A 26,647-nucleotide genomic window follows, 5' to 3' on the forward strand; every position below is an offset into this window, starting at 1 on the left:
GTTGCTACACACTGTATAATTTAGATATATTTTCTTGTTAAACAGATGTATACTTCCAAGAGACAGACATATCTCATATTGGTGCTGCTTTGTTATTTCTTGTGGCAGGAAATATAATTGGAATAAAACATCCCATGATCAAACTGCTAACTGTCATTACATCTGTTCAGCAGGGAGTCGGAGCTGTTCTACCTTGCAGAATCTAAATTATTCATTCAGTTTGAGGAGCAGAGCAATTTCTCACACCTCTTTCCTTTAGTCTAAAGATTGTAGAAATTCAGAGCAAGGAAAATCCATCTTCCCTCACACAACTCATGTTGTTTCCAATTTCAACATTCACTGCGAGCACCAAGCTTACCTTTTCAGCTAAAAGCTTTTGATTTGTGTTCACACTGTACAGCACCTGTTGTATTTTTTCTACAGCTCTCCTCACTACAGCCAGAGCTTTCATTGTGTTTGAATTAATGTTTTATGACAGACCATCACAAAGCAACACTCAGCTATTCACAATATACCTTTTTTAATCAGCAAATATATGAGTAAAGTTTTTTCTCTCACCAAGGGTCATATACAGCTGGAAGCAACAGCTTCAACAGCTTCTGAGTCTCCTGTAATATTTAGTAGTATTATATATATATATATATATATATATATATTGTTTTTTTTTTAAAGTATGTTTTTCCTTCCACTTCATCACTCTCTCTGAGTTTGCCGTACACTTTACTGCACATTTAATTTCTGCAAATAGTCTTTTTATTAAAAAAGCATTTTTCATCTACTATCTACTTATATCTACTTATGTCATTTCAAATTTGGATTCGAATTTAGGGGATGAATTATGGACAATTTTCAAAAAGGAAGTATGCTTGTGCTCTAAAACACCTTTTTTTTGGCATTTTGTTAATGAAAGTGGCAAATATGAATATGAATGAAGAATGACCTGTCTCCTGGCATTTAGTTATAAGTTGCAATACATATAGTTGACATTTGAAAATATATACAGCGTGGGATAAACAAATCTATATGTATGGTAATATTAGGAGAGTAGGGAAAAATAGTGCAATATTTCGCAGAGAAAGTGCGCCCTATCAGATATTACAAATATGCAATAACAACAATGTGTGATTAGATTAGAGAGTGTCAGTAGGGGACGGTAACAGGAATGCTGTTAACTGCTCTTGTTAATGAGGCTTTCTGCAGAAGGGAAGAAGTGTCCAACTGTGCATAAGTGACCTGGAATTCAGAAAAATATATATCTGCATAATTACTGGCCCATTAATTACATATAAGTCTATGACTTCACACAATTTAGAAGCTGTTCATTCACAGAAATGGCATTGAAAATGGAAAAGAATAATTGTAAAACATTGTTTACAGAGGTTCTGAGACTTAAAAGGACCGGTAAAAGCCAAGCAGTGGGAAATAAATTACGAAATCTGTTAATAACATTGTGGCACTATTATAGAAGTAAAAACAAAATGATAAATAAAATGAGATATTAATAAAAAGAAATATTATTTGGTCAAAATAAAGAGAATGAAAACTACTGGGGGAGTGAAGAGGTCCATCATATGCTTTAAATGATTAACATTAGTTCTCCATCAACCAACATGAGACAACATTCTGCAAAATCTCCTTTTAAATCAAACTCTCACGTGTACTGTACAACCCCAGATTATATCTGTCTTCCCTCCATCGTAGTCTCCATACAACACATGCATAAAATGTTAATGATGAAACTCTAATTTGACGAACTCAGACAAACTCAGACCCAAACATTCCACATTTTGTGTAATAACAGGTGGTGTGTTATGAAGAGAACAGAGTGCACTTTTTACCATTAGAAGAGTTTGATGTCACACAGAGCTCTCTGACTGTTCTTTCTTTTGATGAAAGGACAACAAATTAAACCAGTGTCCAACATGCCAGGTGCAGGAGTAGAGACAGATAGTTCTGTCATCAGTGAATAAAACTGTAATTGATAATTACGAAGTTGCATAATATTTAATGATGTATCCTAATAAAATGGTGAAAAAAGTGAAAAAAGTTTGGATAACACTTGACTGATTGATTCCTACATCACGTCTGGAAAATTAGTTCGTACCTGAAAGAAGATTAGAAATGAGAGAAAAATGGCGATGGCAACATTTATTCTTCAGAACCTCTTCAGCTGTTTTGGGAAGTACAGTCCAATGCTTCTTGGTGAGGGAGAGAACGTCCAGGAAGCAGAAAGAGCCTGCAGTGGGGATTGGATAGGATGATGATGGAGGGGTGTGGGGTTATGCTATTTCTTAAGAAGAGCATGGCCTGCAGCAGGGCCAGGATAATGATGTAAAAGGCAGAGCTGAACTCCACAAATAAAATTCTGGCAAATGTTCCAGGTGCTGCTGGATGTTATGAAGAACCATGCTTATTGCATCATTTACATACCTGGTGGTTCTGTAATCAAACTGCATCAGATCCACAAGTGGATATGTGATGGATTTAAGGTAGGTCACCACAAGATGCTGAAAGGACTTTATAAGCACATAGAGGTCAGGGCAACAGGTCTGTAGCCATTTATTCCCAAGATCTTTGGTTTTGGGGGAAGGGGATGATGGGGTGGAGGCATGGAAGCATGCTGGCTCAAGGCATGTGTCCAGTGGGGTCTTAAAGTTGCCCTGTATACAGTAAGTCTTTGCTTAGTTTATGTCTACTTTTAATCCTGAGAAAACACACAAAAAATGTATATTTTTCACCATCAAAACAAGCAAAACAGGTAATATAATACTTTATATCGGCCTATTACTTTAATTCCCACTTCATGCATGAGAGCTTGTAGATGAAATGAATAGTGTGGATTTTCCAGTTGTGTTACCTTCTCAAATCGAAATATAAAGGCATGTTATGTTTTGTTATGGCCTACACTTTCATTAAATTATTTTAATACTTTCAGTGGTATTCTTGTCAATCATAATAAAATCTTACTTTAAAAATGACAGTCTGCAGGACAGGTTTTATTTTATACCTGGTTCTGCTTATCTCTCAAATCTGGCTCCCATAATTTTGCTGATACGATTCATTCAAGACTGAGATATACAGGTTTCCTCTTTCAAACTGACATTTGATTTGGTTTGCCTTGGGTTTCTATTTTATTGTACACCCTGAAAAGAAATGTTAAGACCCTATAGAAGCAGCTAGACTGCAGTACAACACTTTACCAAAGAAAAATGCGGCATGTCTTCAGTGTCCCTCCACTCTGCTTGGAAAGCTATTGTGCAGTCAACCTTCATGTGGAAATGAAGGTTCTGACATAGGTTTGACTTATTATGCAAGGGCTTTATGTTTTATCAGAGTGCAGTGCTTAACAAGACTCTTTGTTTAAAATGGCTGTAAACCATATAAGCAGGGAACAGTCAGTACTGTCGGATTTATTTTGGAATTTATTACAACTGCTTACAGCTTTTCACAATTGCTAAAACACTAAACCCCATTCTTCAAACCTAATTTTTAGTTACCCTAAAGTATTTTTCTTTAATTGTACACTCTTTGGCTTAATCTCAAACATTTTTCACATACACAATTTTCAAAACCCTTTTGCTCTTATTTGCAAAACCTTAAAGACATTCTCAGTCACTAAACACATTCCCTACTGGGATTCAGTTTTGCTGCAAAATTCTAAACGTACAAAAATACGAAACGACAACACTTTACGGCTGTCATCTTCAACAGCAACTCAAAATTAGATACACACATGTATCTAATGGTGTGATCAAACAAATATCAGGTCTAAAGTAGGGCTGCAACAACGAATCGATAAAATCGATAAAAATCGACTTTTAAAAGCGTTGGCAACGAATTTAATCATCGATTAGTTGTGTCACGCGATTAATGCGTCATCCGCCGCCGCCGTCATCCGGGGGAAGAAAAAAAAATATGGCGGAGCGAGTCAGCGCCGCAGTTGCAGTGTTGCCAACTCAGCGACTTTTCAGACCCCTCCAGCGACTATTTTTCAAAAAAGCGACTAGCGACAAATCTGGCGACTTTTTACGGTGTCACTGGCGGCTTTTGCCTGCCGTGGGGCGCCTCCCCCATCCCAACGCCTTTCTCCCTCTCCCAGAGGAATCCCTCTCAGCGCTGCAGTCAGTGCCGCAGGATTTTAGTGAGGAGTTTACCCTCAGCGTCCAGACTGCAAATGAAGCGCGCATGCGCCGGGATTGACGGCGCAAATTGATCACAATAATTAAAATAGCCTGCGCTTTGTAAAGTGAAAAAAGTGATAACATGCAACTTTTTTCAAAAGAAATTAACATGGCACGGAAGCACCACTGTTATGACGCAGCACCTGAAAAGAAAACACTTTGGAGCCTTCGATGGCAGTGAAGAGAGCTGATCAGCAGGATGAGTAACCATGTTTGTTTGGTTTTAAAGTGGGGAAACGTAACGTTAGTTTCTCAGGTAGCTCATCTGATGCTTTCCTTACCTTGTTAGTAGGTTACAGACAGGGATAAGGTTGGCTACTTATTTTACTTTTAATTTCATTTACATTTGTTTAAGCAGCGTTTATATTTTCTTTATAAATAAATTAACTTGCAAATTATGAGGGCAAGGCTTTTAAAGTTTAAATCTTCTGGCAAGGATAAAGAAAAGAAGATCCTGCAATTTATGGAAGTAAAGCAGAACAAAATCCAGCAAGATCAGTAATATGTCAATTAATTATCTGCCACATTCCCATGTAAATATCTGTCTTTGGAGGATGTGTTTTTTTACCACCCCTACTTCTCTCATTTTTATTCCAAATACAATTTATAATTTGAATCACAGGGCTATTTTTATCTCTATGGTTCAGTATTTTCTCAAGCAGCAACTTTAACTGCTATACTTTCCTGTCTTAAAAGGCAGAACTCTTCTAGTCTAAAAAAAACTCATTTCTTGAAATGGGGGGACCTATTGTTGAACCCCTTAGGGGCTTTAAAAAACAAAAATGCCTGTCTCTTTTTGCGCTTTATGAACCAAAGTAGCCTATATTTTGTGGATGTACAGCTACATTTCTCATGTAAGTTTGCGTAGTTTTTACACAAACATTTATTTTTCATATTGCACCAGTACAGTTAATGAGCAACCTGTACTTGTGTGCTTGTTTGTTCTGTCTAAAATGTTTATTTTGGAATAAAGAGGTTAATATAAATTTTTTTTTTTTGTCCGATTCATCGATTAATCGAAAAAATAATCGGCCGATTCATCGATTTTTAAAATAATCGTTAGTTGCAGCCCCAGTCTAAAGCACAGGTTGTACATGTGCAAACAGCTACAATAGACAAAACCGAAAAAATCCTGAGAGGAAGAGGAATATGAATGACAGGTGGTGGATGAGGAGAAAGGAGACAAGGAAGAGATGCAGAAGCAGACAGGGGGCTGTCGCTGATGAATCGTAGGCAACCATTGTAAACTTTGTCCTTGTTCATTGAATGGGGCAACAGTGGCGTTGGATGAAGGAGTATATCCGGCAGCCGGAGGGTTGTCGGTTCAAGCCCTGGCTCTGGCTTTGGTCAAGTCCTCTGACTTGATAAAGTGCTACATTAGTACAGGCCATTTACTGCTTCTACCATTGAATAACAATGAGAGAAGCAGGACAAAAAGTCCAGCCTAATTGGAGTAGATTCTCTGTGGTCAGCATCAGAACAGGTCATGGACATGTAGGTTTACTGCAACTGGGTGTATACAGTACATTTGCAAGATGATTTTCCCCGTTGTAGAATTGAAAGATGACCAAATGAGGAGGGAAGGGCTGCTGTTTTCTTCCAACAACATAAAAGACTAATTGTTGCTTTAAAACAATGCTATCAGACCGAAGAAATCCAGCAAAGGGTAATTGAAGACAGTGTTAACTTTGATGGCATCAACAGTATGTCTCTTTCAACAGTTAATCATGCTCAACACAACAGTCCTCGATTGAAACAAGTGTGAAGAGCACGCTTAGAGTGCAACTCTACAGGAGTAAAAGACCGAAGACAGGGGTAGGTGTAGGTTGTTCCTCAAGTGCCACTGTCCTTCAGCTTTTGCATGCATTCCTGCTCCAACACACCTGAAACAAAAGGCCAAGTTACCTCCATGCACATCAGTAAGTTTAAGAGAGGCCTGGCCATTAACCATTTATGTCATGATATTGGCGCTGATGACAGGCCTGATTACTCATTTCATTCACCTGCCTAGCTCCACCCGGTTTTTAATTTCCATTTCTCTAATCCACCTGCTTAAGCCTCTATTTAACAAGCCTTCAACCAGTCATCAGTCACATAATGTTTGAGGCTTTGGTGAGAGTTCTCTAGCGTACCTGATTGTTTCTGATTGCCTGATCCTGACTAGTTCTGCCTTTGGACCTCTGAGCCTACCTGTTCCTGTTCTTATCTGTTTGCTTGATCTGTCCTCTGACTTCTGCTGTGTACAGAACCTGGAACTGATTTCTGACATCGTCCTGGATTCCTCTTCGGTACCTCTTCAGATCTCTGATCTCCTGGTCCTGACTCCTGTGCACGTCCTCGACACTGGTTTTGTTATCCTGCCTGCCTTCTTTCATGCTCCCCTGGTACACAAGTGGTTCACCAACAATCAGCATTTTCTCAGTTTTCCTTCTACTCCATAGCCACTCCTGAATGCAAAAGCTGAGTTTTTCTCTGCATGGAGGTGGAAGACTAGTAGCCCTATACAAGGAAAATGTACTGAAGGCATTAAAACAGGTCTGTGATGATATAACTGCTGATTCTTGTCAAGGCCGATTTCAGTCCACTAGAGGGTTCTTTCCCTGTTGTTTGGCAAGGTAAAATAATGTCTGTGATGTGGATGATGTCCTCTGGTCAGACGCTACACAAAGACAAGTTGTTGGGGAATGAATCTCAGCCAGTAAACTGCTTTTCTTTCTTTTAATTTTTTTTCCTTGTTAAATGTTCCCTTTGTTTAAAAGATATTTCATATTTAACAGTGAAAACTTTCTATTAGTTCAATGCACTGGCTACTTTTCCTTATTATTTGTGGTGTGTAAAAAAAAGCTTTGAAGTAAATCTGTTTTTTAATTGCTCTGTGTATGAACTGAGCATATTGTTTGGTTTTGACCCCATGAGAACTGGTTTTAAGTGAAAGTTTGGCATTTATGGAGAAGTCTGTGGTTTCAGTAATGCGGTTTTTGACTTGTGCTTAAAGGTTTTGAGGAATGTGTTTTAGCAATTGTAAAAAACAAAAACTTAGTTGTAAAATAAGAAATAAATCCTTTTGAATAAGTAAATATCTATATTTTAAATAGGCACTTAATCATGCAGGCTAACGCCAGTGGCATGGCTGTCTGACCTCACTCTGCAGAATCATGACGGCATGGTTGAAGTGATGATGCTCCAGGGTTGCTGATGTCCCATAGAGGAGGGCAAGAGCAGAACCAGTCCTGGAGGAATAACGGATCAGTGGTTTAGTTACTAAAAGCATCCTGTTTATAATGACACAGATTTGTTTAACTCACTTGGCTTGAAATGCATTGTTTGTGCCTCGGTGGTCCAAGTCATGGCACAAGCTGCCGACCATCAGGGCCAGAATCTCTGCTTCTGACAGCACATCCTGGAAAGTTGCTGTCTACATAAAGGTCAATGATTTAAGGCATTAGAGTCAGACCTATTATGGCTGTTTGTTCTAAACTGTCTGGTTGTATCAGGGAGATATTCTTGATTTTGATCAGCAAACATGGAGAAGAGCATTGTGCCATTTCATTACGTTTGATTATGCTTAATGCACAAGAAAGAACACCGATGTTCTAAAGAGAACTTGTCAAGCTATTTCCTGTTTGAAAGTCTAAGAGATTAAGAGATTTGTCTTACTGTGATCATGACAAACATGCACTGTGACACGTTAAAGGCATGCCTCCAGTTGTGATAAGCCACTGTCCGATAGTTCTTCCTGACCGTCAGAAGCCAACGGCACAAGACCTGCAATGAAACAAGTATAATTTCATATCCACTAGTATATATATTCTTTAATACAAACACTATAAAGAAAAAGAAGCACCTCGCAGATTATGCAGTCTTACCTCATAGTCAATTTTAAACTTTTGGACCACACCAAGTTCCAAAAACATCCTAAGAGATGCAGTGATCATTGCATCGTTGTCCAGTGAAAAGTCATTGAAGTGGAACTCATCAATACCCAGCTCACTACTCAGAGGAATCTTAGCAGCCTTCAGAGGGGAGAGGATAGAGCTTTTTACAGATGATATCAGCCACAACTTCCTCACCACAATATGAAACTTCAAGGAGCAGCAGGATCTTATGCTGTCAGTACTTTAATTTTATTTATAAATGTATTGTAAGAGTTATGTGTAAGGATTACCTTTAGTCTGTCCACTTCTACTTTGGAGCAGGTAGCATGGTAAGACAACATCTGAAAAAAAGAGACATTACAGAACAAATCTGGGAGATGCAGATTCAAATTTTTATTGAATCCAAATATTTTCACCAGCACATATAGTAAATGTTTTCCCCTAATCTTTCCTAAGTCCTACTTCTCTTCTTACAAAAACAGGATCAGTGCAGACAGCATCGGATTTTTGGTGAACTAATGTTAAATAGCCTCCACCTGATGATTAAAGAGACAGCAGTGAATAAGCGAGGCTGAATGCAGCAGTATGAGTCGCCTTTGATACGAGCTGAGTAGAAAGGCCGGTGTAGTTATTGTGAATTATTGAAAGCAACTGAAATATTTATTGAGGGGAAGCAGAACCATGTTTTTCTGAGTACAATATGAGGACTCAGGTTAGATACCGGGCAGTGGAACAGAAACCATTGGGAGACGGAAATGACCGTACAGTGTAAGTATGACTGTTGATATCAACGAATGAGACCATGGTTTTTCCATGCATGCAATATTAATTTCTAGAGTAAAGATAGTGTATGCAATAATCCATAGTATTCATATTACAGACACTGATATAATGTTCATCATGATAAAATTTCAAAATGAGATAAAAATAACCAAGATAACATCAAATCACAAATAACTGTGATTGTGTTTTTTTTTTTTTTCAATTTTACTGCCCAGGTTTATTTGTGATTACTGCCAGAATGAACACATCCATTAAATAGAACCTGACTCGCAACATGGAGTACAGTAGATGCATGGATCCCAAAAAGCAGTGACATCTAATACTTTAGAAATGGTTATAAAAATATTTTTCTAAGGCTTTGGGACTTGACTGGACCATAAAAATTCATGAAGTAGTGCTACAACCTCGCCAAGAATAGTTAGTCTACCAGAAATTACTCCAAGAGTGAATTGTAAACCCATGGAGGATGTGATATAAGAACCAAGAAAAACAGACATCATAAAAAAATAAATAAATAAAAACACCCGTAAAAGGATTGGATAAGCTCAGCATCCAAAGAAGAGCTTCACAAGGAAATCTGTTGAATTAAGAGAACTGAAATGGCAAACTAGATTTTACATTCACACCTCCACCCTCCAAAACATTTTGATGATATCCAAGCCTCATTGGATAATACTCTATGCATTGATCAGACAAAAGAGGAAATATTTTGAAGCTGTGTTACCAACATCAACATCTGGTTTACCACTTGCACAGCAATTAAAAAAAAGGACGACACACAGAGAATAAGGCATGGTGGTACTGGGTATGGGGTGTTGTGTTGCTCCAGAACCTGGATTGATTGCCATGATTTATGACATCATGAATCCAAATTGTAGCAACAATCTTCACCTTAAAGCTACAGTGTGTAATTTTCAGCGACATCTAGCGGTCAGACTGCAGACTGCAGCAACATGAACGTCTCCCCCCCACCGCTTCTCCCCCCCAACAGTACGGCGAGCGTTACGGGACAAAATGTCTTCCACGACGTCCGCATCACCTACCTTCTCAAGTGATGAGGTTTGTTTACATAGATAATTTTACAGATAGTATTTCATTAGTCTGTGTAGGGTATAGATTTCATGTAGACTTAAGATAATAAATATACCCGTTATTTTTTCTACGTCGTTGTGACGTTTTGGTGAGCTGCTTTGCATGGTGATATAAACAGACGAAGTAATTGTAGTCATTAGTTTAACAGCGAGATTGTGTTCGCTGGAAGAATATATATTCCCCGTTTACAGAGTCCAAGTCTTGTTTGTGGCACGGGGGTTACAAGGCAAGGAAGAGGGAAAGGAAGAGGGCAGAGAGGCCGGGGTGAGCGTGCAGCTGGGGCCAGGCGAGAGAGGGGAGCCAGCGGGGTGAGAGCAGAGGAGGAAAGGCTTGAAGATCTCCAAAGGAGCCGGAGAGAAGTAACCGAGGTATATATCCAGAAAATTATTTTACAGAAAATTACTGAATCATTACCTGTGAAACGTCAGGGACGTTGCTGAATAAGTATACTGGAGAGTAACAGCATCATCACGCAGCATGTTATTGTTTTAGACAGGTCTGAGCATCCTGTACTCCAAAAACTGCAGTGATATTAGACAATTGTGTGTATAGGATTAATTACCTGTCCAAGAGAAAACTGGCAACTTGAGCGTCACTTTGAAAACCTTTTTCCTCCATCAGTGACTTCCATCGTGTAAATGCCATGCCAATGTTGATCCGTGTTTTTTGTCGTTTCTTGTCACTCTTGCGTTTATTCTCGTCGTGTTTCCGCTTCTTAGATGACGGGGGTTCGGTGTCCGCCGCTTTTCGTTGTGATACAGAGTAGGCATGATCCTCCATTCGTCTGATGTTTGGCCACACAGTGCCAAACAGTTTGCAAAGTCACTCACGCCTGCCGCCTTGTTTACCTTTCTTGTTACCGAGGCGCAGTATACCTGCTTCTTCTTCTTCTTTGGTTTCAGGCAGACTAAACGCTTCTCAGGCATAATACTGCCATCTACTGTTCAGTACCGTCTCAGTTCATCTCTCTCAACTTGCCGTAGTTATTTTCGAGCGTCATGGGAGATCTCGCAATCGCTAGTTTGTTGCCTCTGCGCTGCCGTAGCGCAAAGATGTCAGCCTCCATGGCTGCGAGACCCGCTCCTATGTAATTATAAATAACGAATTCTAAGGCAACGCAAATGTTATGGTTAAAAGGCTGAGCTCATAGGTGATGATAAATAACATAGTTATGTATAATATATTAAATTTCTGAATTTATATGCCTGTAATTATTACACACTGTAGCTTTAAGCCTAAGGGAACTCTGCTATTCTGCAAAAAAATGATCCTGATCAATGCAGCAGTCAACATCGACACTGGAATGGTATGACACAACCTAAAATACAGCTCACATTGAGCTCAATTAAAACAGATATTGGGCCAGTTAATGTTTTACTAGCATATTGGATTGCAATTTCCTTTAGGAAATGAAATCATAATTTCAAAGCTGCATTTGTTTGTTAAACCCAGTTTATTGTTATGGTTAATTCACATTGGACAGGGACAAAAACAAAACAAAAAATGTGTAAGGTTGAAAATAACACTTCAAAGAGCTGTGATTGTGGTTTTGAAAAAAAGAATGACTGGATTAATAAATATACTTACATCCAGAGCTACAGACTGCTTGGCCCATGTCTTCTTAACCTGGTTGTACATCATAGTATTATTGATTCCAAGTCCACAAAATATCACAAATGCCTGGGGAAAAAAAGCAAAAGAAAGTAACTATTAATTGTACGTGATAATTAACAATGAAATCAAAGATTTATTGTACAGCTTTCCATAGATTGACCTCAAACAGTCTCTGATCTGCATCATCAAACGTCTTCCTGTCCAGGCGATTCAGAATCTGTGCGACTCCTTAGCAAAACACGCATAGATACTTCAGAAAAGCAAAAAGAGGTGGTTTAAAAACAGATAAGTGTGGTCCAACATACCGATTATCTGGTGGGTTCTATTCCAGATCGGGACACATAACACGGATCTGATGTGAAAACCCGAGGCCTGGCTGTCTGCCTGTAGATATAGAAAACAGGATTACAAGAATTTTTAAAAATTGATTTAAAAAAGAAAGAACTCTGTCCAAACCTCAGCATCAAAGCGTGGATCCTGACAAACATCACTGATGTTGACAGGCAGCCCTGTGGAGGCCACCAGCTCAGCGATGCTGTTGTTGATCAGCCAGTCAGAACAGGATAACTTCTCCATGCTGATTGGATCATTTAAGAGACAAAAGAATGTATTGTTATATATTCCTTTTATGTTTCCCACCTTCTGTAACATCACAATTTCATTTTTGTTGTAAAAAATATATATATATATATTATGGAGCATACTTTTGAAAAATTAGGTAAAACTAAAATAGATTTTTAAAACCATCAAAATAAAAAGCTTGAGGTAATACTTGCCTTACAAATGCAGCTGCGACTTTTTGAATTATCCATTTCTTTGAAGTCGGGGTTTTGACTCTGTAATTCTGCTTGTGCACATGTTTTGACTAACCTCTTGTTGTAGAATGAGGGTTTATTGTTGTTTCGTAAAGTGAACTTCTGTCTCAATCTCTGACTTTTGGCGCCTCTAACAGTTTTTGTTCTTCTGACTAATTATGTATCTAGTTTAACAGTCTCATTACCAACTGTGCTAAGATTTCCTCACCCTGCTGATGGCAAAACATCCCTTCCATTACTATATGAGGGGATGGTGTATTCTGGTAGTTGTCTGCCACAGCTATGTTTGCTCTCTAAGTGGGATGAAATTATTTTTTTTTTTTTATTTTAATTCAGTTTTTACAGCACTAGCTGCTCATTTTAATGGACAGTAGGCTGACAGGGCCACAGGCCGGATTAGAACCCGGGTCTCTTGCGTCGAGGACTAAGGCCTCCATACATGGGTCATGTGCGCTACACTGCATGAAAAGTGAGATTTTCGTCCCCGTAAACCCCCGTAAACTCCCGCAGATCTGCCTGATTTTCGTCAGTTTCCGACAATTTGCAACCCGTGCTTGTCCGCGTTTGTCGTGCCACAAATTCTCGGAAACGGACTCTGACGTATCTGGAGAGCGATCAGCTGTACTAATGGCCCTAATTAGCATATGAATGCAGCAAACCCGCGCGGCTGGCCAGGTCTGGCTTGAATAACCTACTCAGTATTGGCTGAAACCACTATTCTCAAACAAATGAAATCGCTCGTGATTGGCAGCAAAACCACACGTGGCCACGCCAGGCTTTAATTTTCTTACTGAGTATTGGACGGAACCGCTTCCTTTTAAACAAGTAAAGTCGCTCGTGATTGGTTGGCATATATATATATATTTACATATATATATATTCATATATTTATTCATTCATATATTTATTCATTCATATGCTGTGTATTTATGTTATCCTACACTACTACACAATTATTATGCTACCATCAAGGACATGAATGAATTTATACAGGAAATGAAGATTTGCCAGGAAGCTGTTTATGCAAAGAAAGAGCTTTATTAAAACACACCCAACTATATACAACGCGTATCCAAACACATGCGTATCTAAAAATTACAACTCCGTGAACGGTCCGTTTGCTTCCTCTGGGTTGGAGGTAACAGGCAGCATTCCCTCCGAGGCAGGTCCGATGTGCAGACGCCTACTGTGCGTGGCCCTGTACTTCGGCATCGCTTCTAACCGGGACTGCAGCTTAACACAGAGTTCAGTGAGATCCGGCCTACGAAATGGCGGCGACCGTACAATCCATCCGGAGACACCGCCGACGACGCCATCTTCTTCGTCGGACATGAGGTCGACGGTGGCGGACTTACAGAGTTCCACTTCCTCATCTGATAGCACACTCTGCCTCGCCTTCAGCAGCTGAAAAAAAAACAATGAATCAGCGCACTGCCTATGGACACAACACATCTATCAATGCACCTGAAAAATAGTCACCAAATAAAGTCTTACTCTCTTTCTTCTGGCCCGACTCCGAGCAGATAGCCTGGCGGCCTCCGCACGCAGCGTGCTGGCTAGCAGCGTGTATCTGAAGCTCCTGCATACCGTCTCATAATACGTCTTACAGGCAGCTGGAAAACAATTAAATGAGAGTGGTATGAATAAAAAAAAAAAAAATCAAACGCAAGTCACAGTAACAAGGAAGGAGAAAACATTAAAACAAGTCACTTACACACAATGTCGTCTTTATCAACATCATGCAAATCCGAGCAAATAGGAGGTCACCGCCTCATTGTGAGGCGACTGTAGTCTGTGAAAAAAAAAAAAAAAGTACAGCTATGGTCGGTATCCATCCGTATCCATGTCCTTTTACCGCATATTCTTTAAACCTTACCCCTGCTCCGGTTCATAGCGCCTGCAATTAGTTTCCGAGTTGTTAAGACGGCATACTGCTTCCTGTAATCACAAAAAATACACTTTAATAAAGCTTTAGGCTAGGCTGCTTTTAGCTTACCTAGCTAGGCTAGGTTGTCTTTAGCTTGCCTAGCTAAGCTAGGCTGCTTTTAGCATAGCTACCAGTAATCGAACATATATTTACCGCTAGCGTGGCGTTGTTCACCCGTCTTCTCTTCCTCGAGTTCGTATATCCTGCAAAGTTGCTCGACTGCAGAGCCGCCATCTTGTCCTCTATGGACTACAACCTGGAGCGCATCGAATTCTCCAGCTGAGTGAGGCGTTCATTCATGTCGGCAGTATGTTGGGCAAGCTGACGAGACAGTCCGCTGATAGCAATCAGCAGTTTCTTCTCGTCAGTCTGCGGGCTGGCCGAAAGTTGTGGACTAAGAGCAGTTGGAGGCGAGTTGAACGCGAGACGTCGTGCAGCCATTGTTCACGTAACAACAAAATACAAACACGGTAAATGGAGATGAAGTTCTTCTAAATGTAGTAACACAAACATGTCTGCTAATATGCTGGTCTCGCGAGAAGTCGTAGTGCACAAAAGCTCACACGTGATTGGACGATGGGGCCGAAGGCTCATCAGGCTCCTCCAATCACATACGACGTCATTGTTATACGGAAGGACTCGCGAGAAGAGCTCGCGTTGCTCCATTCTGGAAGGTGGCGGTAATGCACCTATAAATTGTTTGCAATTGCAATTGTTTGTCTCCATAAGATTGAATTTGAGCAGGTGGACATTAGAGATAATAAATGCAACAACAAGTTTTTGAATCAATATTCTATAAATAATATGTACCCAGGAAGAACAAAAAGCACAGCTCTCTAACAAAATTTTAAGAAATCTATGATAGTCAAAATTAGGACAAATTATTTGAAATTCCCAATTCCTCCTAAATATAAAGAATTACAATATAAAATAATAAATAACATATATCCTTCAAATGAGTTTTTAAGAGAGAGATTTAAGTTTAATGTTGAGAATTGTGGCTTTTGTACAACTCAATTGGAAACAACTAAACATCTTTTTTATGAATGTAAAGAAGTATTAAACTTATGGGATCAACTTCGAACCTTTCTGTCTTCTAAAACAATAAATTTAGATTTTATTTCCTGGCAAAACATTCAATTCGGTTTATCCATTAAAGAAAAAAAATTTGGAATTTTTAATCAATATTCTAATAATTGTAACAAAGTATTATATCCATAAATGTCGCTATGCAAAATGCTCCCTCTCAATCTCTGCTCTCAAAAATGAACTTTCCCTTTTCAAAAGATGTCTGAAAAAGATGCAGAATTTAAATGCAATTAAATTGTTTGAGTTAATTGAAGAATTTCAGTTGGTAGTCCCCACTGATTAATTTACTTTAAACCCTATTATTATTTTTATTTATTTTATTTTATACTTTGTTCCAGCCTGTGCATTTAATTTTATTTTTCAAAAGCAGGAGTTGTGATATTTCTTCTTGTATTGAAATATTTGTTATTGACTTGTTGTTTGAGATTGTTATTGTTTTCTTATATATTCAATAACAAAAAAAAAAAAAAAGTGGAAATCTAAAAAAAAAAATTAACCATTACAGCCAACTGATTCTGATTAAAACTAATTTTTGAAGTAAATTATTTTGTGTATTTTCTTTTACATAACATTTGCATACACAGTAATCTAGCGTACTTTAATTAAATAAATCAATTCAAGCTAAAATGTAAGAGTCTATAATTAGGCTATACTGGGCCTGATCTATTTCTACCATCTATTTGGAGGATATTTATTGCCACACTTTGGGCCACTTAAAACCAATTTAGCATGCTGACCTATGACCTTATGACCACAGTGTACCAATCTTCTGATGGCTACTTCCAACAGGATAATGCGCCATGTTATAAAGTGAATCATCTCAGAATCATTTCTTGAAACTTTTCCACTTAAGTAATTGTGAATTGAGCATATTGACAGACAACATTTTATTTTTTATCTTAAATGCAAATTTAAAAAAAAATAATTACTGCTCTAAATGTATTGCTCTGTCAGCTAAAGATCTGTTTTGGTCTCTATACTTTAATTAAATAAATCAATTCAAGCTAAAATGTAAGAGGCTATACCTGATCTCTTTGTATCAGAGATTTTCTTACCCAGGGTTGCAGGGGGCTCACAGCATGTTCATTTACATGTTAAAGCCTCCCCTAGAATTCCATGGGGGGGAGGCATGGGGGGAACACTGCCTAAGAAATTCCACGTCAATTTCTGACAATTTACGGGAGTTTACGGCAAGGCCTGCAAATTGCCGTAAACTGCCGCTAACCTGAAGTTCCACGACAATCTACAGTGCCGTATATTGACGAAAATCCCACTTTTCATGCAGTGCTAACCACTGCGCCACCAAAGCACATCCCGGGACAAAAATTGCTGATTTCTTTTGGACATAGCAGTGACCCCTACATGGCCTGTGGCAAACGGAGCTGCAACAATGACTTTCTTTTTGCCCCAATTTGAGTGTATAATTAATACACTAGAATTACCCTAAGCTTCTTGGAAGCCTCTTTGATCAATGTTTTCTTTGCCCATCCTAGTACCTTAGAGGTCCCACCTAATTGTCCAGGTGATGGATTGAACATTTGTCCATCCTTCCTTTGTCTATATCCTCTAATGCAGGGAATGTCAAACTTATGTATTCAAGGACCGGTATCCAACCAACTTTTAGACATTGCTAAAGTCCAACACATCTGAATGAATGGGCTTGGTTACCTCCTCAGTTGGATTCCTGCAAACGAACTGCATATTTCATTCAGGTTTGTAAAAGCAGAGATGTATCTACATAAAAGGTGCAGGACACTGACCCCTGAAGACTGGATTGTGACATCCCTGCTCTAATCATTGCATGGTTGGACAGTCTACCCATGCACGCACACTTACACCTAAGGTATCAACCAATATAGAGTTCTTAAACAGCTTTCTGTAAAGCCTAGGTACTGCTTTAATAAGTAACCACTTTAGACTTCTCTACTGCTTTCTCCCTGGTCTGTATGTTTAACAATATTCTCTTATGGATCTCTAAGCCTGATTTGTACTAAGATTAAAAGACCTAAATGTGGACTCTTTTTACTAATTAGGTGACTTCTGAACATATTGGTTGCATCAGAGGTGCCGAAGTAAACAGGGCTACAGGCAAGTGAAATAATTTGAAAATATTCAAGGCGTCTAGATGTTTTTTGTTAGACTTAAATTGGCTGCACTCAAATGCATTAATGCTCCCTCACCTGATGTCTCTGTCCATATTGCACAAAGGAGACATCAGCTCAAACGTCTTGGAGAACTTGACCACCTATAGAGAAGGTATGTATCAGTACAACCAGTGCATATTTACCAAGTAACACAATTAGAAGAGAATCCAGGACACATAAGTAATATCAGCAAAATGTAAGTCTCACAGGTGAGTCGATGTCTTCTAGGAGTAGCACTGAGCAGCGTTCACATTGCAACAAAGTCAGCGCTCTCTGCATGATCTTCCTAACAATCTTCTCTAGGTCGGTCTGTTCCTCAAACAGGTCGTTGACCACCTCCAACAAAGCCTGTTGTAAAAGCAAACCTTCTTACCGCCCATACAAAGATTGTGCAGGCTCTGAAAATGCATTTCCTTAATATTCCTCACCCTGCTCCGTTCATACTCCTTGCGAGACTCTGAAAACAGCTTTGCATTAAAAATTGAAATCCCACAGAATGGCAGATACATCTGCAACACCTATAAAAGAAAGAGAACAGAAAGCAGGGAAATAACTGACACCTCATTTGAGTGATGACTTAAAGTGCTTAAAATTGGTTGAGAAAAGCAGACAGGGTGTGGTGGTGTCAATGGACAGTTGGGCTGGAGTCAGCTTCATCTCAGCACAAATAGATTCACTGTTAATGAAGTATTGATTTATAGTCTTTAGCAGTAAAATGTGTTAATATCCAAAAATCTATTACTCTATTTTTGTCACTGAAAGTTATGTCATCTTGGTAATGTCTCACATGCACTATCAGAAACCTATTTTTATAAAGACCCACAAAAAAAGTATAAAAGTATTTATCTAAGGCTTAAGTAGATACATTTGTTGGAACTTTATTCTGCCACCTAGTGGACACTTTACTGTTGTTAGATACAGTTTATTTAAAGCTACAGTGTGTAATTTTCAGCGACATCTAGCGGTCAGACTGCAGACTGCAGCAACATGAACGTCTCCCCCCCACCGCTTCTCCCCCCCAACAGTACGGCGAGCGTTACGGGACAAAATGTCTTCCACGACGTCCGCATCACCTACCTTCTCAAGTGATGAGGTTTGTTTACATAGATAATTTTACAGATAGTATTTCATTAGTCTGTGTAGGGTATAGATTTCATGTAGACTTAAGATAATAAATATACCCGTTATTTTTTCTACGTCGTTGTGACGTTTTGGTGAGCTGCTTTGCATGGTGATATAAACAGACGAAGTAATTGTAGTCATTAGTTTAACAGCGAGATTGTGTTCGCTGGAAGAATATATATTCCCCGTTTACAGAGTCCAAGTCTTGTTTGTGGCACGGGGGTTACAAGGCAAGGAAGAGGGAAAGGAAGAGGGCAGAGAGGCCGGGGTGAGCGTGCAGCTGGGGCCAGGCGAGAGAGGGGAGCCAGCGGGGTGAGAGCAGAGGAGGAAAGGCTTGAAGATCTCCAAAGGAGCCGGAGAGAAGTAACCGAGGTATATATCCAGAAAATTATTTTACAGAAAATTACTGAATCATTACCTGTGAAACGTCAGGGACGTTGCTGAATAAGTATACTGGAGAGTAACAGCATCATCACGCAGCATGTTATTGTTTTAGACAGGTCTGAGCATCCTGTACTCCAAAAACTGCAGTGATATTAGACAATTGTGTGTGTAGGATTAATTACCTGTCCAAGAGAAAACTGGCAACTTGAGCGTCACTTTGAAAACCTTTTTCCTCCATCAGTGACTTCCATCGTGTAAATGCCGTGCCAATGTTGATCCGTGTTTTTTGTCGTTTCTTGTCACTCTTGCGTTTATTCTCGTCGTGTTTCCGCTTCTTAGATGACGGGGGTTCGGTGTCCGCCGCTTTTCGTTGTGATACAGAGTAGGCATGATCCTCCATTCGTCTGATGTTTGGCCACACAGTGCCAAACAGTTTGCAAAGTCACTCACGCCTGCCGCCTTGTTTACCTTTCTTGTTACCGAGGCGCAGTATACCTGCTTCTTCTTCTTCTTTGGTTTCAGGCAGACTAAACGCTTCTCAGGCATAATACTGCCATCTACTGTTCAGTACCGTCTCAGTTCATCTCTCTCAACTTGCCGTAGTTATTTTCGAGCGTCATGGGAGATCTCGCAATCGCTAGTTTGTTGCCTCTGCGCTGCCGTAGCGCAAAGATGTCAGCCTCCATGGCTGCGAGACCCGCTCCTATGTAATTATAAATAACGAATTCTAAGGCAACGCAAATGTTATGGTTAAAAGGCTGAGCTCATAGGTGATGATAAATAACATAGTTATGTATAATATATTAAATTTCTGAATTTATATGCCTGTAATTATTACACACTGTAGCTTTAAGCAACTTCAAATAATTCAACATGTCTTTATCTATTTTCTCCTCCATTTTTATTTTGCTGTTTTTTCTCAAAGAAAACCAAATTAAGGCTTCAGCAGAAATAATAGGGTAAAAATTCAAGCTAAATGAAAGTTGCAATGTGGTAGGAGAACAATAAAACCCATCTGAAAGCTGTAAAACCACAAATGAAGGTAAAATACATTCACACTGTACTGACCAATTTAATGTTAATTGCTAAGGGAACAATCCGGAATAATAAACAGAAGCTATATTTCCTGAATGGGTAAGTAAATTACACAGCGAGACACATTTAGTGTTTACTTTTGAGTTAAAGGGTAACCTTTTAGCTTATCTATTCTAGTATTCTGCATCCAAGGGAGCAATTTTCTCCTCCCTGCAGCCATTTAGACTATTTAGACCACAAACGCTTCTGTTGCACATTCACTTTCTTTAAAATGCACTGAGTAGCACAAACCACAAAAGAGACATTCTAAATGATGAATTGCCTCTGCATTTTTGCACGGCACAGTGTAGCTTCACCTTCTCATCGTCTTCTGTAAAAGGTGTGCCCATTGGATTCTTGTTAATTGCCTGTACAACACCAATGACTTCGCCATCACTGTTGCAGATAGCCATGCAGAGGATGGTCTGAGTCTTGTAGCCGGTCAACTTGTCTATCTCATCACTGAAGCGGTGGTCCTGAAAATGTGGACATTGTACACATATAACAGCTATAACAAAGCCACAAATTAAAAAAAAAAAACATAAGTGCAGGTGATCCTTTTGTTTTTAGTTTTGGTTTTACTCACTCCCTTAAATTGAAATATTCTTTGCGCAACATGTGATTCTTGGCTTTTTATATTCATTGCACAGCCAAAATCATATGTTTTTTTTAACATTTACATATTTGTTTGGACATATCTTGGTGAATGCAGGAATATTCTGCAAGGGGATACACATGCCTCAGCAGCCCAGGGCCATGAGATAATGATGCTGCACACAATTTGAAATCTGGCTGGTGAGAAGCTGATACAATTAAATTAGTGAATTTTCATCCCTTTAGAGCTTTAGAAGCCTTTCAAAATTCAAGCCCTTTAAAGAAACCATTTTGTGCTATTCCAATAAAATAAATGTATGAAGGGAGAAAAGTATTTATTTATTTCATTGTTTATTGAATAACAATCTAAATAAGTGATATGTGTTTGCAATATGTGCTGTGTTTGTATACAGTTGAAGCCACATTCAAAATGTTATTACAGCGGAAAGCTTTTTAAAGTTTCTAGGAAAACATTCCTTGAGAGTGTTAATATTCCAATTCTAACACCTAGTTGGTGTAATTCAGTGTTAAATTATAAACTCCAGAAAGATTTATTATTTAACTCTAATAAGAGTTACAATGGCAACTCTCCAAAAAGGGTCAGATTAACACTCGCTGGTTTGGACCCATATACACACTTTAAGGGTGTTAAAATCAAATCTGACAGTGTTGATTTGAGCATGTTGGATTTGCTGTGTACCTGCATACAGTATGACTTACATTTCCATCAGTTCTTCTATTCAAAATAGTTGGAAAGAATAGAGGTTGGTGTTGGTTTATCACAGAAAACAATAAAGAGGTACCTCTAATTGTGTTTTTTACGTGTTTTTACATGTAAGGGGAGGTCACGGTGATTTTTACTTCCAAACTGAGGTGTGGGGGTCTTTTTTCACATTTTTTGCCTTAATTTTCTTTTATTATGAAACAAAATATAAATTTCAGCTCAGTTATTTGCACCCCAATAGAAAAAAATATTTTATTTCTGTATTTCTATATTAAAAGGAAATCAAATACTTGCTTCCTGATGAGGAATTTTAAGCACTATAACACTTTTGTAAGATGGACTGTGATTATAATTGTCATTTAACTAATATGCCATTGTGCCCTTTTATCAATATCTCTCCCTCAGTCGTTCTTTTAAAACTTCTAAATGAACTGTTGTTGTTTACCTCATACGCACTGGAGATGTTGACGGTCTCTCCGTGCTCTGCCACATATCCAATAATCCCTTTCCCCCATGGTACCTGAACTTCATTGGAATTCAAAGTGCTGGATGACGGTCTGACTGTGGTGCCTGAGTGTACATCAAAGAACTTGGACACCAGCGTCCTCTTGTGAGCGGGTCCCTCAACGAGGAAAAGCGAGCACCTGTCCGCATCCACCAGGATGCACACGTTGATGAGGATCTTATAGCTTAGGTTTGTCAGGTCCAGTTCGTTAGAAATGTCCTTTACCAGTTCCAGGAAAAACTCCCTTTCGTTAGTTTCTTTGAGTCTATATTTGTAGTCGATGGCGCTGGACGCGTATTGGGGCACGTTGACTCTGGACTCCAGCAGCGCGCTAAGGATGTGCGCGGTGGTCGGAGGCAGAGAGCTGGCTTTGCGCAGGAGCGCACGGCGCCTCATGCTGGACTGGGACTCGTGTTCGCTCAGGCTCACATGCTCGTCGTACGTGCGGTGCGCGGTTGTGGCTTTGGAGCGGGCGAAGTTCCGCCGCAGCTCCATGTGAGACGACCTGCGCTGGAGTCCGTCTGCGCTGCTCGGCCACAGCGGGTCCGTGATGGCGGTGCGATTCTCCTCGGCTGTGGACACTTTGGAGGTCTGGTGCTCCTTCAGCCACCTGCTCACCTGGTCGCATTTGGCTCTCCGAACCAGATACTCCTCGAACAGATCCGGGTGGCTGTCCAAGAACGCTTCTACATCCGTGAAGTCAAACGCTGTCATTATCAACGCAGTTTCAAAATGGGCTAGAGTAGAAGAGTTTTGAGGCAGATGGAGAAAAGAGGCGGCTGCAGACAAGATGCTCTACTTATATTTTCATTCCCTGCATTGACCAACCCAATCTCTCAAACTCTCCTGAAACACTAACTAAGGTGAATTGCGTATATTTAGCTGAGCTGCATGAGCTGCCAGTCAAACCAGAGCCTGGGTTGTATCTCTGTGGGATACCAGCGGAGTACTATGCAGAGGTGTAGAAAAATGCGGAGGCTACATATAATTTCTAGTAAGTGAAAAAATGCAAGGCAGTGCTTTTCTCTCGCTCTCTTTACCACGTGTGGCTAGAGAGTCAGAGCAGCAGGCTTCTGTGTCAGATAGATAGATAGATAGATAGATAGATAGATAGATAGATAGATAGATAGATAGATAGATAGATAGATAGATAGATAGATAGATAGATAGATAGATAGATAGATAGATAGATTTGAACCGCTCTTGGGGCTCAAATTCCAGCTTGTATAATACATCTGAATAGCTTTAAAATAAATATGGGGACATTGCTGTTTGCAGCTGTCATGGGTTTGATTTTCCAGAGAATTCTCTTTTTCAAATATTTTGTAGAAGCCAAAGGAATCAGTGTTTAACCTTGGAGCTACACACATTCATACTAACACCCATGCTTTCTCCTTCCTCTGTGCTATTGGAAGTAGTTTTTATTCTCCCTTTATTTCTTTAAAATATGAAATTAAAATTAATATGAATATGAATAACATTCTCCAGAGCTGTAAGCTTTAAAGTTCAAGTTCACAGTTTGTGCTTTCAGTCTTTCACTGGCATGAAAGAAACATCAGGAGTTTCTGAAGAACCGCTTTAAGGAAGCCTGCAGTCCATTAACAAGAAGAAATGGTCAGCTGGGGCCTTGCTGCCAGCTGGGTCCCTAATAGTGAAAAGATGATGGAAGGAAGTAGCTGTTTACACATAGAAAATTAGCCGGAGTCCATATTCTTGAATGGGGTTTAACTGTTGAAACTGAATGAAAAGAAGCTGATATAAGGAGTGCCTTTTCTGGGTTCACTGCATGGTCATTTGCAAGCTCCTATTAATTCCACTAGCACCTGATTAACAAGTATTTATTATGTTAAGAAAATCATCTTTGTTATACATTTGTTATATATTTACTTAGATTATCTTTGGTATTTAAGAGGGATACTGTTCTACATTTATGGAAATTTTACACTGTTAACTTTACGAGGCAGCCTTCTGATTAGGTTACATTTTACCAGATCTAAATGTTGTTAGGGGTTATCAATCAGCTTCAATGTGCACAACTTCAGAATAAAAATCATTGCAGGCTGTGCTGCATTTGTAAAACAGCAGCATGAATAGTAATCTGTACAGTGGCGGCTCTGCCAAGGCGGAGCGGGGTAATTGGTTCCTGAACTTAAGCTTATAGGCTTCTTCATAGTACTTGGGCATGTTGTGAAGGCTTTGGACAAGGTCTCCTGAGAATCCCAATTAAAAAGCAAAATGCAGAATAGGGGTTTTGTGAGACTAACAAATGAGACAAGCTCTGGTGCTTTGGTCCGAAGTCTGTGTCATGTCCAGAGAGGCAGAGAGAGGGAGCTGCATCGATTGTAGGTGTTTGGGCAGTTTTTGAGGTTTTGATTATCTAAAGAGGATAGATTTGAATGGGGTGTTTTGCTTCTTTTATGGTGTCGAAGTTACAAACACTAAAATATCACCTGAAAGGGCATGCAGGTGGGGCAGTGGTTAGTGTGCATGACCCATGTATGGAGGCCTTAGTCCTCGAAGTGGCTGACCTGGGTTCAAATCTTACCTGTTTTCCTTTGTCGCATGTCTTTCCCCTTCTCTCATACCCCCTTTCCTGTCAGCCTACTGTCAGAAAAACTGTCTCTCCTGGGCGGGGCCACCTATGGAGATGGTTAACAGTTACCTCTTGTATCTTGGCTTTTTTTTTTATATATCTGTTTTTATCTCCTTGAACCTCAGGCGACATTGGCAGAAGGCCACTCACACTGAGCCTGGTTCTGCAGGAGGTGTCTTCCTGTTAAAAGGGAGTTTTCCTCTCCACTGTCGCTACATGCATGTTCAGTCTAAGGGACTGCTAAAGAGTCAATGTTAAAATGCAAGCAAAGATTGTCTCTGCAAGCTCATCCAGGAGGGGCATCTTCAATTTAGATATGCGCTGTGAATTGGCGCTATATGAATGAATTGAACTGAATTTAATTTAATTCTGAATTTAATTTAAACTATTTTTAACAGAAATAGATGAATGTGATCGAAAACTGATTATCCAAACTTGTTTTGGAAGTAAATCACTTAATTAGGTTTATTAAAGTGTTTTATGCATTATGACAGCAAAGACCATAACCGCATTCATGCCATCATCTTTTATCTATAGAGTATGATAGGTTTTTTTTTTTTTTTTTTTTTTTTTTTACCTAACCTAACAGGAGAAGTGAGAAGACTGAGAACTAACCTCTTTTCAAATTATTCTAAAGTTAACTCCTCTTAACATAAATCTAGGAGCTGCAGAAACCAGTTCCCGGAAGATTACCTTCAATTCAATATATAACATGAATGCATAAACACCTGGACTTTATTTCAGTGTTAAATTCTGTTTAAAGTAAAGGATTATAATTAAAAATGTCTTTACAGGTTGTTGATTTTCTTTATTCAGACTCAACTGATTTTTAATTGGTTACCCCTGCTGTAGAGGGAATCCTGGAAAGCGTGGTAGTCAAAAATGAGATGCAGAATAGCAGGAATGTGACTGCTGCATGCATTTACAGAGATTTAATTACAGGCTTAAATGTGGATGCTTTCAGGGACACATTTGAAAGTTTACTTTAATAAAAATAAAAAAACCAGAAGATTTTCTTAATAAGTGGAGACTGATTTTCTGAATCCATTTAATTGTCGTATTATCTTAGATGTTCATGGTCCCTTTCATCTGGATTTTTTTACTTCACAGCAGAATTACCCCTTCTTGTTCCAAGCTTACTGACTATATCATGCATACAATATTTATCATATTGGCTTGTTGAAAAATGGCATCAGCAATCGTCCCCCTGCTTTTATTTTACTTTATTTACAGACTATGAAACATCACTGTTATTGTTCTCTCCTTTTGGCCTTTGAGTTTTGAGTTATCTTTGTCATTCTTGTTTTTTTTGTTCTTTGGTTTATTTTCCATTTTGTGGTATATTCAAGCAGTCTTGAGTTACTCTTGGTTGCCCCCTTGTGCCAGTCTCCTTTCCCTTTCCTTTTCTTTGTTCTGTCTCCCAGATATACTCTCCCTCTGCAGTTCTTTAGTGCTGGTTTCTTGTTGTTACTTGGCTCCCCATGTGTGTTTTCCCCTGATGTCTCCTGGTTTTTGGTGTCCTGCAGTTTGTTCTTGGATTTTGATTCTGTTGCCTTTTTGATTAAATGAAACCTGTAAAATCAAATTAGATCTAATGACAATGAAAACCTAAACCAGTTTATATACTTCAGATAAAAAAAAAAAAAAATAGAATTTAGAAGTGAGCTTAAAATAAGACTCTGGGGTTTATGTGGGTGATGTGAATGAATTTTCTAAATAAAAAAAAAAGGGCTGTAGCACTCACGAGGAAAGTTACTAAAAAAAAACTTTATTTGTATATTGCTGATGTGATAAAAAATATGTTAACGCATCTGCCTTTGTCCAGCCAATGGTAAAATGTTTGTCAGTCTGTTGTAGTGTTGTAGATAGACAACGACAGCTGCTTAGTTTGTGTAGGTAAGTGGTCACATGATGAGTATGACCTGTCAATGGCAAGAGAAACATTAGACAGATAAAAACACTAAAAGACCATACACCGTACTATTTCAATAGGGTGGAAAGAAAAAAAAAGAACAATTTTACCAAAATCTCTCTATATAGTATAAAAGTGAGAGTAAAAACTGCCCTAGAACCAACAAATACTGATCTACAGGTCACCAGAGAGAAGGATGACAGGAGACCTCTCCATTTA

At 39.1% G+C, this 26,647-nt stretch overlaps 1 protein-coding gene across 2 annotated transcripts in view; it reads right to left on the reverse strand.

Moving 5' to 3' along the window:
- pde11al (phosphodiesterase 11a, like) overlaps positions 1-22,921 on the reverse strand; it is a 28,575-nt gene extending 5,654 nt beyond the window's left edge. The window contains exons 1-14 of one of the 2 annotated variants that reach the window (XM_038269448.1): positions 21,864-22,921; positions 20,418-20,576; positions 17,949-18,038; positions 17,728-17,868; positions 17,557-17,621; positions 12,002-12,122; positions 11,851-11,929; positions 11,706-11,773; positions 11,519-11,611; positions 8,347-8,397; positions 8,048-8,194; positions 7,839-7,946; positions 7,487-7,596; positions 7,321-7,411 (exon numbers count right to left, since the gene is read on the reverse strand). In XM_038269448.1, coding sequence (XP_038125376.1) covers positions 7,321-7,411; positions 7,487-7,596; positions 7,839-7,946; positions 8,048-8,194; positions 8,347-8,397; positions 11,519-11,611; positions 11,706-11,773; positions 11,851-11,929; positions 12,002-12,122; positions 17,557-17,621; positions 17,728-17,868; positions 17,949-18,038; positions 20,418-20,576; positions 21,864-22,637 — 2,097 coding nt within the window. In that variant the 5' untranslated portion in view covers positions 22,638-22,921. The remainder of the gene's footprint in view (positions 1-7,320; positions 7,412-7,486; positions 7,597-7,838; positions 7,947-8,047; positions 8,195-8,346; positions 8,398-11,518; positions 11,612-11,705; positions 11,774-11,850; positions 11,930-12,001; positions 12,123-17,556; positions 17,622-17,727; positions 17,869-17,948; positions 18,039-20,417; positions 20,577-21,863) is intronic. The other variant, XM_038269447.1, reaches the window with a different exon arrangement.
- Positions 22,922-26,647: the final 3,726 nt, after the last annotated feature.

The sequence above is a fragment of the Cyprinodon tularosa genome, unplaced genomic scaffold (assembly GCF_016077235.1).
Source record: "Cyprinodon tularosa strain WSP-4 unplaced genomic scaffold, ASM1607723v1 ctg73, whole genome shotgun sequence".
Taxonomy (NCBI): Eukaryota; Metazoa; Chordata; class Actinopteri; order Cyprinodontiformes; family Cyprinodontidae; genus Cyprinodon; species Cyprinodon tularosa.